The following is a 15,843-nucleotide window of genomic DNA, read 5'->3' on the forward strand; positions in this document are numbered from 1 at the left end:
CCACATTCTGGCATTATTCTTAATGTGTGCATTTGCTGGGCTGAAATCCCTAAGCAGTAGATTGACCTGCTTTCGACTTCTCTTTTCTATAAGCATGTTTCTCTTTCTATCTTACTTCCTATCACCTTGTTCTTGGATTGTTTGATGAAAAAAATATGGCTCTCATTTCTCTTTCCTGATTATATTCCTTTCAAATTCTTTACACCGATGTTACCTCCTCCTTTATTTGTATTTCTCTCACTGCATTTCTGCTAGTGTAAAAGTAACAGCCATTTTCTTTAACCAAAAAGCCAAGGCAAAAAGTTTTCCTTGATCTTTCCTTACATCTAGAACTATCTCAGAATCCTCACAAGCCTTTTATATGTCAAAACACTGCTTGGATTGCCTAAACCATGCCTTGTCAAAGGTGTAAGTTTTCTATCTTTTTGTTCAATTAAAATAAAAGTTTGCTCTAAAAACAAAATATTACAACTCTACAAGGTTGTGGCACAGCCAGAAAGATGAATCTAGATCTAATCTAATCTAATTTCACTTTGCCTGATTTCACTGTTTCTTATTTCTGTCTATCTTACTCATTCGTTTTTGTATTCCAAAATATTTCCTTAGGCTCTCCTAGATGCCAGGCATGGTAGTAATCACAGGGGAATACAGATAAGTAAGATAATTCTTGGCCTCAAGGATATTCATAATTTTGCAAATAAAACTAACAGGTAAAACATCTGATGGTGATGCTATACAATAAATGCTACTGGTATTTGTAACTGGCCTAGGAGTGGGACAGGATGAACAATTAATTCTGCCTTTAAAGGATGATGGAGGGATATAACAGAGTATGAAAATTTTATTTAAATCCTTAAAAACAGCTAACAGGAAGGGAAAAGGCTATAACAGACAGAGGAACGACAGAACAAAGACAGAAGTACCTGGGATATTTAAAAATAGCAATAATGATCATACAGAACAGCAGCAAAGAGGTTCTTTTAACTGATGCACTTATTTTACCAGAGAAGAGTAACCTTGTAGAGTTGCTGTGATGATTAAGTGTAAAGATATACAAAGTCCTCAAGACAGCACCTATCACATAGTAAATGCTCAAGAAATGTTACCTACTATTATTATTATTGTAGGCTATATCACATATATTTCATCTATGAAGTTTATTTTCTTTCCTTTTTTTTTTGGTTTCTGGATTGCTTTTGGATCATGGAGGACCATTGTGGCGGATGAGTAAGTGATCTCATATACATCTGAAGAGCTGAGGTGGCCACCATGACTTCCAATGTAAGAGAATTAGGAGCAATGATAATCATAGCTGAGAAGTGTACCATAAAATAATTAACTGGGCCATATATAACTGCAATTCTCAACAAATCAACAGCTTTTTTTTTTAAACACCTTTCTTTTGACAGAGTCAAAAGCTGGCAAAATAAGTTCATAAATAAGATTTATTGAAGAATCCTACTAACACAGTAAGCTTTGGGATCAGCACAGAATGAAGTCCAGCTCAGAGCTTTTATTTCCTACAGCTATCCCAAATACCATGCATTACTTTATTTGAACTGATAATCATATTACTTTATTTGTTCAAGGTCACAAATTCTGCAAGACAGAACAAGAGTCCAAGTCTTCTAACTCCTATGACCATGGCTCCTTCCCCTAAAACATTCTGAAAGATTCCTAAACAAGATTAAACCCAAAGTAGCCTACTAATCATTTAGTTGACCAAAAATGTAAACACACTCTGGCTAAGTTTTTACTTACAATCATGTATAATATCAGACTGACATAATTAGGTATCTCTATCTTACTCTCTTGAGAAAATTGTGTTTGTAATAATAAAAGTGGCCATCAAAATTACCAGATAAAAATTATTATGAATGTAAATGATAAAGCTCTTTCCTTTTGAGATTTTACTGTTAAATTAATGAGAAAACAACTACCATGAAGAATTCCAAACATGGAGTTCCCGTCATGGCTGAGTGGTTAACAAATCCAACTAGGAACCATGAGGTTTAGGGACGGATCCCTGGCCTTGCTCAGTAGGTTAAGGATCCGGCATTGTGGTGACCTGTGGTGTAGGTGGCAGATTCGGCTTGGATCCCACGTAGCTGTGGCTCTGGCATAGGCTGGCAGCTACAGCTCCGATTAGACCCCTAGCCTGGGAACCTCCACATGCAGCGGGAACGGCCCTAGAAAAGGCAAAATGACCAAAAAAAAAAAAAAAAAAATCCCAAACATGACAGAATAAGTGTTACCAGACTTGCCCTCCTGCTAACTATATAAACGAACAATATATGTAAGGCAATTATTTTTAGGCACTGGAAAACTGGTAGCTCAAGACACAGGCCTTAAGATAATTCAGATATACAAATTCCAGATAAGGACTTTAAGTCAGCTATTACAACTATGTTCAAGAATTTAAAAGAAAATATGATCTCAAGAGTGCCCTTGTGGCACAGCAGGTTAAGGATCAGGATCAGGCATTGTCACTGCAGTGGCTTTGGTCACTGTTGTGATATGGGTTTGAACCTCTGCATGCCACAGGAGTGGCCAGAAAAAAGAAAAAATAGAAACATGATCTCAATGAGTAAAAAAAAAAGGAAATAGCAGAGAATTGGATTGTTATGATCATTATACAACTACAGATGTGATAAATTCATTTGAGTAATAAAAAAATTAATAAGAAAAAAATTTTAAAAAGGCAATCTGTAAATATATATATATATAAAAAAAGAAACTCTTCTCCAAATCCAAATTCCACTTGGATTCCATGCCAGTGAGTCCCTTCAGTGGTGTCTGTGCCCATTAACAAGTCATTAAGAGGGATGGGGTGGGACCTGGGACAGGGGTGCATGCTCTAGTCCTGCTCTGTGATGCTTGAGTGTGTGGTGGTTACTAGCACTGTGGCTCCTAAGCAGGCAATGCAGGTAGTCAGCCTGAGGAGAGGCACTGCTGCTACTTCCTGAGTGCCTGGGCAGCCGAGTGGTCCATCTTTCTATTGCTAATCACTAACTTAATTTCACTGTATTTTGAAAATATATTTTGTATGATTTCTATGTGTTTTAAACTTAAGATGTTTTATCACTCAGAATTTGTTTCTATTTTGATGAGTACTCCTTGTGAGCTTTATAAAAATATGTCTTATGCTGTTTTAGGATGAAATATTCTGTAATATCCAATTAAATCAGGTTTGTTGATATGCTGTTCAGGTCAACTTTATCCTCACAGATTTTCTTCCTTAATCAATTTATCAGTGAAAGAGTATGATAAGGGCTTCAATTGTAATAGTGGTTTGTCTATTTCTATTTGCAGTTCTTATAGTGTTTTAATGTATTTTCATGCTCTGTCTTTATTGTGTTTGTGAATCTTTATATTTAAAGTGGGTTTCTTGTAGACTATGTACACGTGGTGTCATTTTTTTATTAACTCTGAATATACCACCTTTTAATTGATGCGTTTGACCATTCACATACAAGGTGATTATAGATTTAATTGGGTTAACATCTACTACATTTGTAACTGCTTTCTCCTCATTGTAGTTACTATTTTTTTTCCTGTGTTCTTTGGTTTTAATTGAGCATTGTACATAATTCCATTTTATTTCCTCTTTTTGCATACAAATGAGATATCTATTTTTAATTGATTTAGTTGTTGCCTTAGACTGAAATATATACCCACATCCACCTTCAAATAACACTATACTGCTTCATTTGTAGTCCAGGCAACATATAGCAGAGGATAATTCCTCCCTTTTGAGCCTTGCTATCATTATACTATTCATCCATATCTAAAGTACTTTAATAGATTTTTATTAACATTACTTTAAATATTTTTTAATTAAGAAAAAAATACAAATTTATTTTATTTTCATTTATTCCTCCTTTAATTATATTCCTTTCCCATGTAGATACTAGTATTTTTGTCTAGGTCATATTACTTTTACCCTGAAAAACTTATTTTAAAATATCTTGTAGGAGTTCCCGTAGTGGCACAATGATTAACGAATCTGACTAGGAACCATGAAGTTGCAGGTTCGGTCCCTGGCCTTGCTCAGTGGATTAAGGATCTGGCGTTGCCATGAGCTGTGGTGTAGGTCGCAGACACAGCTCGGATCCCGCGTTGCTGTGGCTCTGGCATAGGCCGGCAGCTACAGCTCCGATTCGACCCCTAGCCTGGGAACCTCCATATGCCACGAGAGCAGCCCTAGTAAAGGCAAAAAAAAAAAAAAAAAAGTCTTGTAATTCTTTTCTGCTGCCAATTAATTATCTCAGCTTTTGTTTATCTGAGAAAGTACTTATTTCTCCTTTACTTTTGAAGGATAATTTTTCTAGCTATGCAATTCTAGGTTTGTTTGTTTGTTTTTTCCTTTTGATTCACTAAATATTTCACTACACTTTCTTCCTGCTTACATGATATCTGATGACCAATCCATTGTAATTCTTATATTTTTCCTTCTTAAATAAAGTATTTTATTTCCTTTAAAAAAATAAAAAGAAAAAAGAAACATGATCTCAATGAGTTAAAAAAAAAGGGAAATAGCAGAGAAATAAAAATTCTAAAAAAAAATCAAATGGATTCTAAAACTAAAAATGTACATGAGTATAAATTTCACTGGATGGGCACAAAAGCAAATTTAAGATAAAAAATTAGGGTAAATGAACTTGAAGAAAGATCCATGTAAATTAGTTAATTGGAAAAACAGGTGGGGGAAAAGATTAAAATTAAAAAGATATTGTAGCCTGTGAGAAAATATCTAACACTCAGGCACCTGGGGTCCTAGAAGGAAGAGTAGGCAGAAAATATATCTGAAAAACTATTTTTTTAAATGTCCTAAATTGTGTGTAAAACTACCATCTACAAATTAAGAAGCTCAGCAAACTACAAGCTGAATGAATACAAAGAAAACCATACTTAGGAATATCATAGCCAAATTAGTGAAACACAAAGATAACAAGAAAATACGATTGGCCACAGCAAGAATAGGAGGAAACATTACTTATTAGGAAAACACAAAGAAATGGAATTCCAAGAAATGCAATGATATGTTTAAGGGTTGAAATAAAAACAAAACTGTAACCGAAAACTATATTCAGCATACTATCCTTGAACTATGGGGGTGAAATGAAGATATGTTCCAATGAACAAAACTTGAACAAATTAATCATAGGAAGGAAAAAAGATGGAAATGATATGTAAATGACTAGTTTTACTTAGTTTTTTTTTTCCTTTTAACTTCCTTAAAAGACAAATGATATTAAAAAAAAATCACATTATTTTAAAGAGGGGTTTATAAATAGGTAGAAGAAAAAGAACATTAAAATAATTTAAAAGACTAATGAGGGTACAAATGGAACTGCTATAAAGTTCTTACATCTGTGACTTAAGAAGTGAAAAGTAGAATACAGGCATACCTCATTTTATTGCACTTCACTTTATTACACTTCAGAAATACAAGTTTTTTTTTAAAAAATTGAAGGTTTGTGGCAACCTTGTGTCAACCAGGTATATTGTTTCCATTTTTCCAAAAGCATTTGCTCACTTTGTGTCTCTGTGCCACATTTTAGTAATTCTTGAACTATCTCAAAATTTTTCATTATCATTATATTTGTTAAGGTGATCTGTGATCAGTAGTCTTTGATGTCACTACTGCAAAAAAGATTACAATTCACTGAAGGCTCAGATGAATGCTAGCATTTTTTAGCAAAAAGTATTTTTAAGTTAAATTATGTATATTATTTCTTTAGATATAATGTTATGGCATACTTAATAGATTACAATATAGGGTAAACATAATGTTTATATGCACTGGGAAACCAAAAAATTCATGTGATTTGTTTTATTGCAACATTCAGTTCTTTGCAGTGGTCTGGAACCAAACTTGTAATATCTCTAAGGTACACCTTTAATGTTAATTAATTCTAAGTAGACTGTGATAAGTTAAGAACGCATATTGTAATTGCTAGAGCAACCACCAGAAAAATACACAGAGGTTGTAGATAAAAAGCCAATAGGAAAAAATAAAATAAAATGGGAGATCTGGTTGTGGCTCAGCAGGTTAAGAATCCAATAAGGATCCACGAGGATACGAGTTTGAACCCTGGCCTTGCTCAGTGGGTTAAGGATCCAGCATTGCTCTGAGCTGCCTGAGAACTTTCACATGCCATAGGTGCAGCCTTAAAAAAAAGTAAAAGAAAAAGAAAGAAAAAAGAAAAGAAAAAAATGAAGTGTTATATTTGACGAACCCAAACGGTAGCAGGAAAAGAGAAACAAAAAATAGATCAGACAGAAGAGGAAACAAATGGCAAAATGACAGACTTAAACCCTAGCATATCAATAATTATGTGAAATGCATATGAGTTATACATTTCCATTAAAAAGCACAGATTACCACAATGAATGTTTAAAACGACTGTTCACAAGGGATAACTTTAAATATATAACCACAGACGGGCTGAAAATAAAAGAATAGGAAAAAGATTTACTATTAAAATGATAAGCATAAGAAAGCTGATGTGACTAGATTAATATCAGATATAATGGACATTCAGACAAAGGACTAGTATCAGAGATAAAAAGGGATGAATGTCCTACTTCAACACATAAACATGCCCATCCTAAAAGAGTCTACACTTAATAGCAGAGCTCCATAATACATTTAGAAAAAAACTGACAAAACTAAAGGGATAAGTAAACAAATCCACAATCATTTGAATATTTTAACAACTCACTCAGCAGCTAATAGCAAAATCAGGCCAAAATAAAACCAAACAAAATCAAATCCGAAAAGTGTGATCAACCAACTTGAGCTAACTGACATTCCAGAACACTACCACTGAGATCCACAAAAAAAATGACATTTTTTTCAGTGCACTTGGAAGCTTATACTTACATATACCATAAACTGGGGCATAAAATAAACCTCATGAATTTCCAAAGACAAAAAAGTATTACACTGGATATTCCCTGAGCATAACAGAACTATAAGTTATAAGTCAGCAACAATAAGCTATCCAGAGAAGCATAAAACATTTAGAAATTAAACATTTCATTCTAAATAACACTGTAATAACATTCCAAATAACAAGAGAAATCACAAGGAAAATTAGAAAACATTTTTTACTGAATAATTTTTTTAAAAAGCAAAAAACTGGCTCTTTGAAAAGATTAATAAAGCTGGCAGACCCCTAGCAAGACTCTATTTTCTACTAAAACAAAAGAACAACAACAAATAGGAAAGAAAACAAAATGACCAACATTGGGAGTGAAAAAGGAGATATAACTACAGACCCTACAGACATTGGATTAATAAAAGAACATTATAAACAACTCTGTATCAATAAATTTAGCAACTCACATATTTGTACAATGAAAAACCACTAAGCAAACTTCTTATACACAAAACAGGGACAGATCTCAAACCTATTGCCTTGGTCTGGGGGATGGAGAGGAAGAGGCACAAAAGAGTACACACTGTATAATTATAATGTTCCACAACTGGCAAAACTAATCTACGGTGATAAAATCAGATCAGTTATTGCACCTGGAGCAAAAGGCTGAAAGAGTGGAACTGACTGCAAAGAGGAACAAAGGATATTTCTGGAATTATAGAATATGCAAATTGTCAAACCTCATCATACTGTACACATTAACAGTTGAATTTTATTGAATGTAAATTATTTCAATGAAGTTGATTTTAAAGAAAATCAAAACAATTTTTCAAAAAACCCCACAGAAACAGGATGAAACTTAAATTTAGTCCAAAATTTATTAAAATTTTAAAGATTCTTAAAAAAAAATACTTCATCTCTATTATATACCCTCTTAAGAGAAAAGAAAGCTTTCACATATGATACCTCACAAAGATCGTGTCTTTAATTTACATGTGTAGGATCTAGCACAGTGACTTGGAAGACAGCTGAGTTACCACTGAAAAAGCAATAAGGAGTTCCTGTTGTGGCACAGGGGAAATGAATCAGACTAGTATCCATGAGGATGCAGGTTTGATCCCTTCTCTCACTCATTGGGTTGGGAATCTGGGATTGCTGTGAGCTGTGGTGCAGGTTGACAGCTGTAGCTCCAATTTGACCCCTAAGCTGGGAACTTCCATATGCTCTGGGTGCAACCCTAAAAAGGGAAAAAAAAAAGCAATAAACCTGGAGCCAGAGGACCTGGGTTCAAATAGTGACTCTGATGATGTCTTAGCTTTGGGACTAAACAAGTCTCTCCATCTTAAGTTTCTTCATCAATTACAGGGCTGGTGTGAAGGTGAAGAAATATTAAAGTAACTGGTAAAGCACACCACATACACAAGTTATAGCACTCACAGTGAGTGCTCAATAGATACCAATTAGATGAAGAAATGAAGGAGATAAACAAGCACATGGACAGGGATACAAGCAGACAGGAAGTGACAGGGCAGAGCATGTTTCTAGTCACATACCTGTCTATGGAAGAGATGGGTGGAGTACAACAGAAGTGTCCAAGCATGGGGACCTAATACCATATTCCATTCCCAAGCAGGAGGTGCAGAAAGTAAGCACAGGGTTGGCTGCCCCCACAGAATGGATATACCTTCACTGTAACCTGGACCATGGCATTCTGGGCTAACACCTTTATCCAGCAAGAAGCATGAGAAGGGCGGCCACCTGTCTAAAGACTCCAATGGGCTTTTCCCAGGTTCCTAAGAGTAGCAGCAACTTCTACTACTAGGGACCTTTGAAATGTCAACATAACTGATGACCCACTCTTCTTCTCTATCCTTAGGTTTCCAGAGATTTCACTCCAAATGTGACAAGCAGAACAAAGACCTTTTGGATATAGCAGCAGTGACCAGAGCAGTAGCCTCATTAATGCCTAGTCTGCTGACTCTCAGTGGAGTTCCAGGGAATGATGCTAGGTCTAAGAGTCTTCGAAAAGTACACACATAGGAAAAATCTAGAAGGTCCTGTCGTGGCGCAGTGGTTAACAAATCCAACTAGGAACCAACCATGAGGATGCGGGTTCGACCCCTGGCCTTGCTCAGTGGGTTGGGGATCTGGCGTTGCCATGAGCTGTGGTGTGGGTTGCAGACACGGCTCAGATCCTGCGTTGCTGTGGCTCTGGCATAGGCCAGCGGCTGCAGCTCTGATTAGATCCCTAGCCCAGGAACCACCATATGCCACGGGAGTGGCTCAAGAAAAGGCAAAAAGACAAAAAAAAAAAAAAAAAAGAAAATCTAGAGGGTGACTACAATAGAGGTCCAGATTTATGACATGAGAAGTCATGTATCTTCATGCAAACATGGAGCCACTAAGAGGGCACCTAAAAATCCAATACTCAGTCAGAATATAGTATGATACATTATCTGATAGGGGTTTTAAGAGAACACTTGGGGGGCACACAGAGTGCATAATGACCCAAGCAGTGGGGGAGAAAGCAAAATCGGGGAAATGTTATTGAAAACAGTGACATCTGTGCTGAATCCAAAGATGTTAGAGTGGCAAAAGACCTGAATAGACATTTCTCCAAAGAAGATATATAGATGGCCAACAAGCACATGAAAAAATGTTTAACATCACTGATTGTTAGAGAAACGCAAATCAAAACTACCATGAGACACCACCTCACACCAGTCAGAATGGCCATCATTAATAAGTCCACAAATAACAAACGCTGGAGGGGGTGTGGAGAAAAGAGAACCCTCCTATATTGTTGGTGGAAATGTAAGTTGGTAAAACCACTATGGAAAACAGTATGGAGGTACCTTAGAAAACTATACATAGAACTACCATACGACCCAGCAATCCCACTCTTGGGCATATATCCAGACAAAACTTTCCTTGAAAAAGACACATGCACCCGCATGTTCAGTGCAGCATTATTCACAATAGCAAAGACATGGAAACAACCTAAATGTCCATTGACAGATGATTGGATTAGGAAGATGTGGTATATATATACAACGGAATACTACTCAGCCATAAAAAAACAACAAAATAATGCCATTTGCAGCAACATGGATGGAACTAGAGACTCTAATCCTGAGTGAATTAAGTCAGAAATAGAAAGACAAATACCATATGATATCACTTATATCTGGAATCTGATATATGGCACAAATGACCTTTCCACGGAATAGAAAATCATGGACTTGGAGAACAGACTTGTGGTTGCCAGGGCGGGCCCAGGGGGAGCGAGATGGATTGGGAACTTTGGGTTAATAGATGTAGACTATTGCCTTTAGAATGGATAAGCAATGAGATCCTGCTATATAGCACTAGGAACTATGTCTAGTCCCTTATGATGGAGCATGATAATGTGAGAAAAAAGAATGTATACATGTATGTGTAACTGGGTCACCATGCTATACAGTAGAAAATTGACAGAACACTGTAAAGAAGCTATAATGAAAAAAATAAAAATAAAAATCATTATATATATATAAAAACAAACAAACAAACAAACAAAAGATGTTAGAGAGAGTTATTTGGGCAAAAGGCATTCCAGGCAGGGAGTACAGCAGGTATAAAGACTCGAAAGGGATGGAGATGGGTAGTGTTATCTGCAGAGCTAGATTCCATAGAGCTAGAGCATATGTTGTCAAGGGAATGTGAAGAGGTGACAGAACACAGGCAGGGTCCTGGGAAGGACCTTTTTTGAAGTGAGGCTTTCACATTGTACCATGAAAATTTTTTTTTTTTTTTTTTTTTTGTCTTTTTTTTGCTATTTCTTTGGGCCGCTCCCACGGCATATGGAGGTTCCCAGGCTAGGGGTCGAATCGAACCTGTAGCCACTTGGCCTACGCCAGAGCCACAGCAACGCGGGATCCGAGCCGCGTCTGCAACCTTCACCACAGCTCACGGCAACGCCGGATCGTTAACCCACTGAGCAAGGGCAGGGACCGAACCTGCAACCTCATGGTTCCTAGTTGGATTCGTTAACCACTGCGCCACGACAGGAACTCCTGTACCGTGAAAATGAAGCGATGAGCATTCCCTTGTGGCAGAGCAGAAACGAAGCTGACTAGTATCCATGAGGATACAGGTTCAATCCCTGGCCTTGATCAGTGGGTTGAGGATCCAGCATTGATGTGAGCTGCAGTGCAGGCCAGCATCTGCTGCTCCAATTCGACCCCTAGCCTGGGAACTTCTCTATACTGCACCTGTGGTCCCAAAAAGCAAGTTAAATAAAAAAAAAAGAAAATGAAGGGATGCCACTGAAAGATTTTAAGCAAGCAGTAACACAACCAAATTAGCAATTTTAAGAGAGATCATTCTGGCAACAGTGTGGAGAACAGATTGAAAAGGGACAAAAGTAGAGCCAGGGAAACTAGTTAGGAGACCGCTGAAGTGATCCATGCGGGGAATGACAGTGGCTTAAGATAGCACACAGAAGAGAGGGAGATGTATTAGATACAGTTATTAAAAAAAAAAAAAAAAAAGAGTACACTCAAGATTCGTTCACTGATTCAGATGAAGGTGAGAGGAAGAAAGCAGGCATGACTCCCAAGTTTCCAGCTTGGGCACATGCATTCATGAAGATAAAGAATAGGTCAAGTTATGTTTGAAAATACTAAAAAACAATGATAATTGCCCTAAATTTAAGAAAAAAAATTAACACAAACCAAAGCACAGGCTGCCTTAGACAGCATGGATACATATCTCTCAGAAAAACCAAACGTTTAAATTTACAGAGAGGAATAAGTCAAAGAAATCCCTGTCTAACATATGTTGATGAATGAATAATCAAAGAATAACACAGAAGGCAATTCACTAACAAGAGAGCCATCTACTGCCTTAAAAGGATAGTGCAGTGATGAAACCCCATCAAAAATCGTGGAATAAAGCCAAGTTTGTGACCACTTCCCACCATACGTGGATTCATAAAATATCAGACCCCTCCCACAAAAAAAAAAAAACCTTTCAAGTGGTTAGCACTTTTAGCAAATAGCCAAGAGCTTTCACTTATTTCTCCTGAACACATCAATTCAATACATACCCATCATTTCAGCATAAAACACTTACCTGCCATCATCGCTATCATACTGGCTTTATAGACATTAGTAAGGGATCCAAGTTCTCCTGTTGCTAAGATGGTTTTGAGATGAGCCTCCCCACAGGCCTTGCGAAACTGACGAATCTCATCATACAGGGCTGGGGAGAGAAATCATTGAGGCAGTTACAAAGCAGGCAAGTGATAACATAACTTGGCAGCCACTTAGAGCTGGTAGAACCCATCTCAGATTGAGGAAACAAACCATTTGTCACTTTCTAAAAATCACCCCAATTTAATATCGCCTCGAGCATTCTGTTGTGGTTCACATCCTGTTACGGAGAATGCTTGGTTTGCCACCATGAAAAGGTTTCTAAGCCCTGGCCCGAGGTCCCAAGCCATGGAGCTTTTAAAATATGACTATAATGACATGCAAATTACAAATAATTTCTACTGCTTCCATATGATAGTTACTTAGAAGAAAGAAATTCATCTACCATATATACAAGGGTATATCGCTTTGCAAACTAAAGTAAAAAGTCCTCAGGTCCTTCCTTATTAATTTTCCCATTCATACATAATAAGTTCTCTTCTTGGAATATAAAGTAGGCCTCTTCTGAGAGCTCTGCTAAGGATAATAAAGACATAACAGCTTGCCCCAGTGTCTGCCAGGGTATGTGTCTACATTTCAGACTAAAAAGTGTTGAGCCTGCCCAGGTAGTGATGGATATATGCACACAAAGCCAGCTGTAGATGAATTCAGAGATGCAGCTTTCAATCTATTAACCTCTGACCCCAGTACCAAATTTGGTTTTCTAACACTCCACAGAGCACTCTTAAAACAGCTGGATTATATATATATATATATATATATATATATCTTTATATATATATGATATATGCACATATAAATATATAGATATCAAAAACCAAACTATTCAATAAAATAAAACTGAATGTGAAAACATCTCATACTCTAAGTAATTAACTTTAGCAAACAAAATCAGTATAATGAGGAGCAAAGTTCTAAAAAATTATTTAACAATGATACCAGTGGATGTGGGTTCTTAACCTGTATCAAGTTGCCCACACTCATTCCTAAATGTAGGCTATTGCTACTCTACCAGGCCTAAGAGCACGGGTTTTTCTTTCTTCTGTATATGTATTTCAGAGAAAGTAGTTTCATTAGCACATGGACTAAATTGAGTACAAAAGAAACATTCATAATAAGGGTTAGGATTAGGATTAGGGAAAACTTTTTTTTTTTTCCTCTTTTTGGCCATGCCTGTGCCATTCGAAAGCTCCTAAGCCAGGGATCAAACCTGCACCACAACAATGACAACACCAAATCCTTAACCAACTACACCACCAGGGAACTCTGTAAGAAGAGAGTTCTGGGAGTTCCCGTCGTGGCGCAGTGGTTAACAAATCCGACTAGGAACCATGAGGTCGCGGGTTCGGTCCCTGCCCTTGCTCAGTGGGTTAACGATCCGGCGTTGCCGTGAGCTGTGGTGTAGGTTGCAGACGCGGCTCGGATCCCGCGTTGCTGTGGCTCTGGCGTAGGCCGGTGGCTACAGCTCCGATTCAACCCCTAGCCTGGGAACCTCCATATGCTGAGGGAGCGGCCCAAGAAATAGCAACAACAACAACAACAACAAAAGACAAAAAGACAAAAAAAAAAAAAAAAAAAAAGAAGAGAGTTCTATAATTCCTAAGTGTACTAAAGTACATATAAAAGACTGAAAATCAGTCTCAAGTAGCAAACCCAGTCAAAACGGTGAAAGTTAAACAAGATGAACAAAACTTGCCTTTTCAGTCCTAGAAGACCTGGACTTAACTTGAAGCTCAAAAGCGAAAACTGAACACAAATAAAGGCAAAGATTCTATTATAAGGTACTTGGTAAATTTCAGTATTTGTTGCCTCTAAGAAGTACCCGCAAGTTTTTCAAGAAAGGATTGAAGGAGTTCGCGGGGGGCTTAGCGGGTTAAGGATCTGGCGTTGTTATGCTATGGCATGGGTTCTATCCCTGACACAGGTCTGCATGCTGTGGGCATGACCAGAAAAATTTAAAAAAAAAGGGGGGGGGGATTGAATATTAAATCCCTAATAATCAGTAATTTTGAGCATTAGAGACAATCTTAGATGCCACTCCACCTTAACTAAGGAAATCATCTTACCTGCACCTCTAATATGAAAATGTATAAAAATGGTATAAAGAGCAAAAGACTGTGGCGGAGTTCCCATCGTGGCTCAGTGGTTAACGAATCAAACTAGGAACCATGAGGTTGCAGGTTCGATCCCTGGCCTTGCTCAGTGGGTTAGCAATCAGGCGTTGCCGTGAGCTGTGGTGTAGGTTGCAGAGGCAGCTCAGATCCTGTGTTGCTGTGGCTCTGGCGGAGGCCAGTGGCTACAGCTCCGATTGGACCCCTAGCCTGGGAACCTCCACATGCCGTGGGAGCGGCCCAAGAAATGGCAAAAAAAGACAAAAAGAAAAAAAAAAAAAGACTATGTGGCAACAACAATTTATATTTTTTTAACTCAGAGAATGAATCTTGGGTAGAATGACACTTCTGGAGTTACCAAGTCTAAAAAGAGAAAAGTTGTTCTCTAAGAACTAGTGACAAGGAAATCTCTTGCTCTAAAAATTCAAGAATGCTAATCCAGAGTTCACATGTGATTTAATTCATGATTTTTTTCCCCTTGTACAATGTTGCCATCAAAGGCAAGCTCAGGAGTCGGACAAATGTGGATTTAAAACCCAACTCCATCACTGCCAGTGTGACCTTAGGCAAGTTATTCCTCACAGGCTCAATTCCATCCTTAAAGTGTTAATAATAATATTTCCTCTATAGATAGGGTTTATGAGGATTAGAAGAGAATTACATATATTTTATATATACATAATATATATTTACGCACACTACCCTGCACATTGTCTGTCTTATTGTAAGCACTCAAAAAGTTTAACCATGATTATTATTATGCTCAGAATTCTAATAAAATGAATCTTGACTGTTATGTGATAAAAGTCAAATCATGTTTCATAGCCTGACCCAACTCCCTGTACTGCACTGAAATTCTGTTATATGGATTAGTGCTTACAATCAGTGAGCCATCAGATAAGGCTTGAAAACATTTTCTTACAGCATTTGTTAAAATGAACTTTGGCCTATGCAACAAAATTTTTAAAATACTGATCCTGAGCCTATTTATGAGCAAAATTACCAGCCTTTTTTAAAGACATATTACCTTTTGCTATCCAGTGAATTTCTTCACCTATAGTTAACTATAACAAGAAAAAAAAAAAAAGATGTATTATATGACAATTATTAGCCACCTGGAATTTATTCTTTTTAAATCCATGATCCAAACAGAATGAACCAAAAATGGTCACTTAGAACTTAATTGGATTTAACAAATATTCAACCAGTGCCTTCTCATTCTTTAACTGCCGACTCCTCAAATCATTTTACTGACCTATTTCACCATATAACATATCAAGGTTTTCTGAGCAAATGTCAAATCTTCAAAGACCAATGTTGGAGAATTTCTCATTTCTTCCTGTTACCATTCTGCCTAAAATATACCAGGACAATTAAATCAGAAAGAAGACGAAATCTGGCCTTTTTATTTTTATTTTTTTAATTTTTAAAATTTTTTTGTCTTTCTGCCTTTACTAGGGCCGCTCCCGTGGCATATGGAGGTTCCCAGGCTAGGGGTCTAATCGGAGCTGCAGCCGCCGGCCTACGCCAGAGCCACAGCAACGCAGGATCTAAGCCATGTCTGCAACCTACACCACAGCTCATGGCAATGCCGGATCCTTAACCCACTGAGCAAAGCCAGGGATCGAACCCACAACCTCATGGTTCCTA

The 15,843-nt window shown here is 37.2% G+C and overlaps 1 protein-coding gene across 23 annotated transcripts in view; it reads right to left on the minus strand.

Annotated features, from left to right (window-relative positions):
* The window catches only part of DERA (deoxyribose-phosphate aldolase), a 328,684-nt gene that overhangs the window by 249,956 nt on the left and 62,885 nt on the right, over window positions 1-15,843 (minus strand). For 19 of the 23 annotated variants that reach the window (XR_014803801.1, XR_014803802.1, XR_014803800.1 and 16 more), the window contains one exon: window positions 12,003-12,131. Coding sequence is in view for 6 of the 23 variants with exons in the window: in XM_084956682.1 (XP_084812808.1) it covers window positions 12,003-12,131 (129 nt within the window). In the remaining 17 variants the exon portion in view is untranslated. Of the gene's footprint in view, window positions 1-4,967; window positions 8,945-10,667; window positions 10,745-10,940; window positions 12,132-15,843 lie in introns of those variants that run through there. The other 4 variants (XR_014803809.1, XR_014803808.1, XR_014803811.1 and 1 more) reach the window with 4 other exon arrangements.

The sequence above is a fragment of the Sus scrofa genome, chromosome 5, assembly GCF_054392235.1.
Source record: "Sus scrofa isolate SSC_HxYL_T2T_F1_AM1 chromosome 5, Sscrofa_HxYL_maternal_Yorkshire_Landrace_v2.0, whole genome shotgun sequence".
In the NCBI taxonomy this organism is placed as follows: Eukaryota; Metazoa; Chordata; class Mammalia; order Artiodactyla; family Suidae; genus Sus; species Sus scrofa.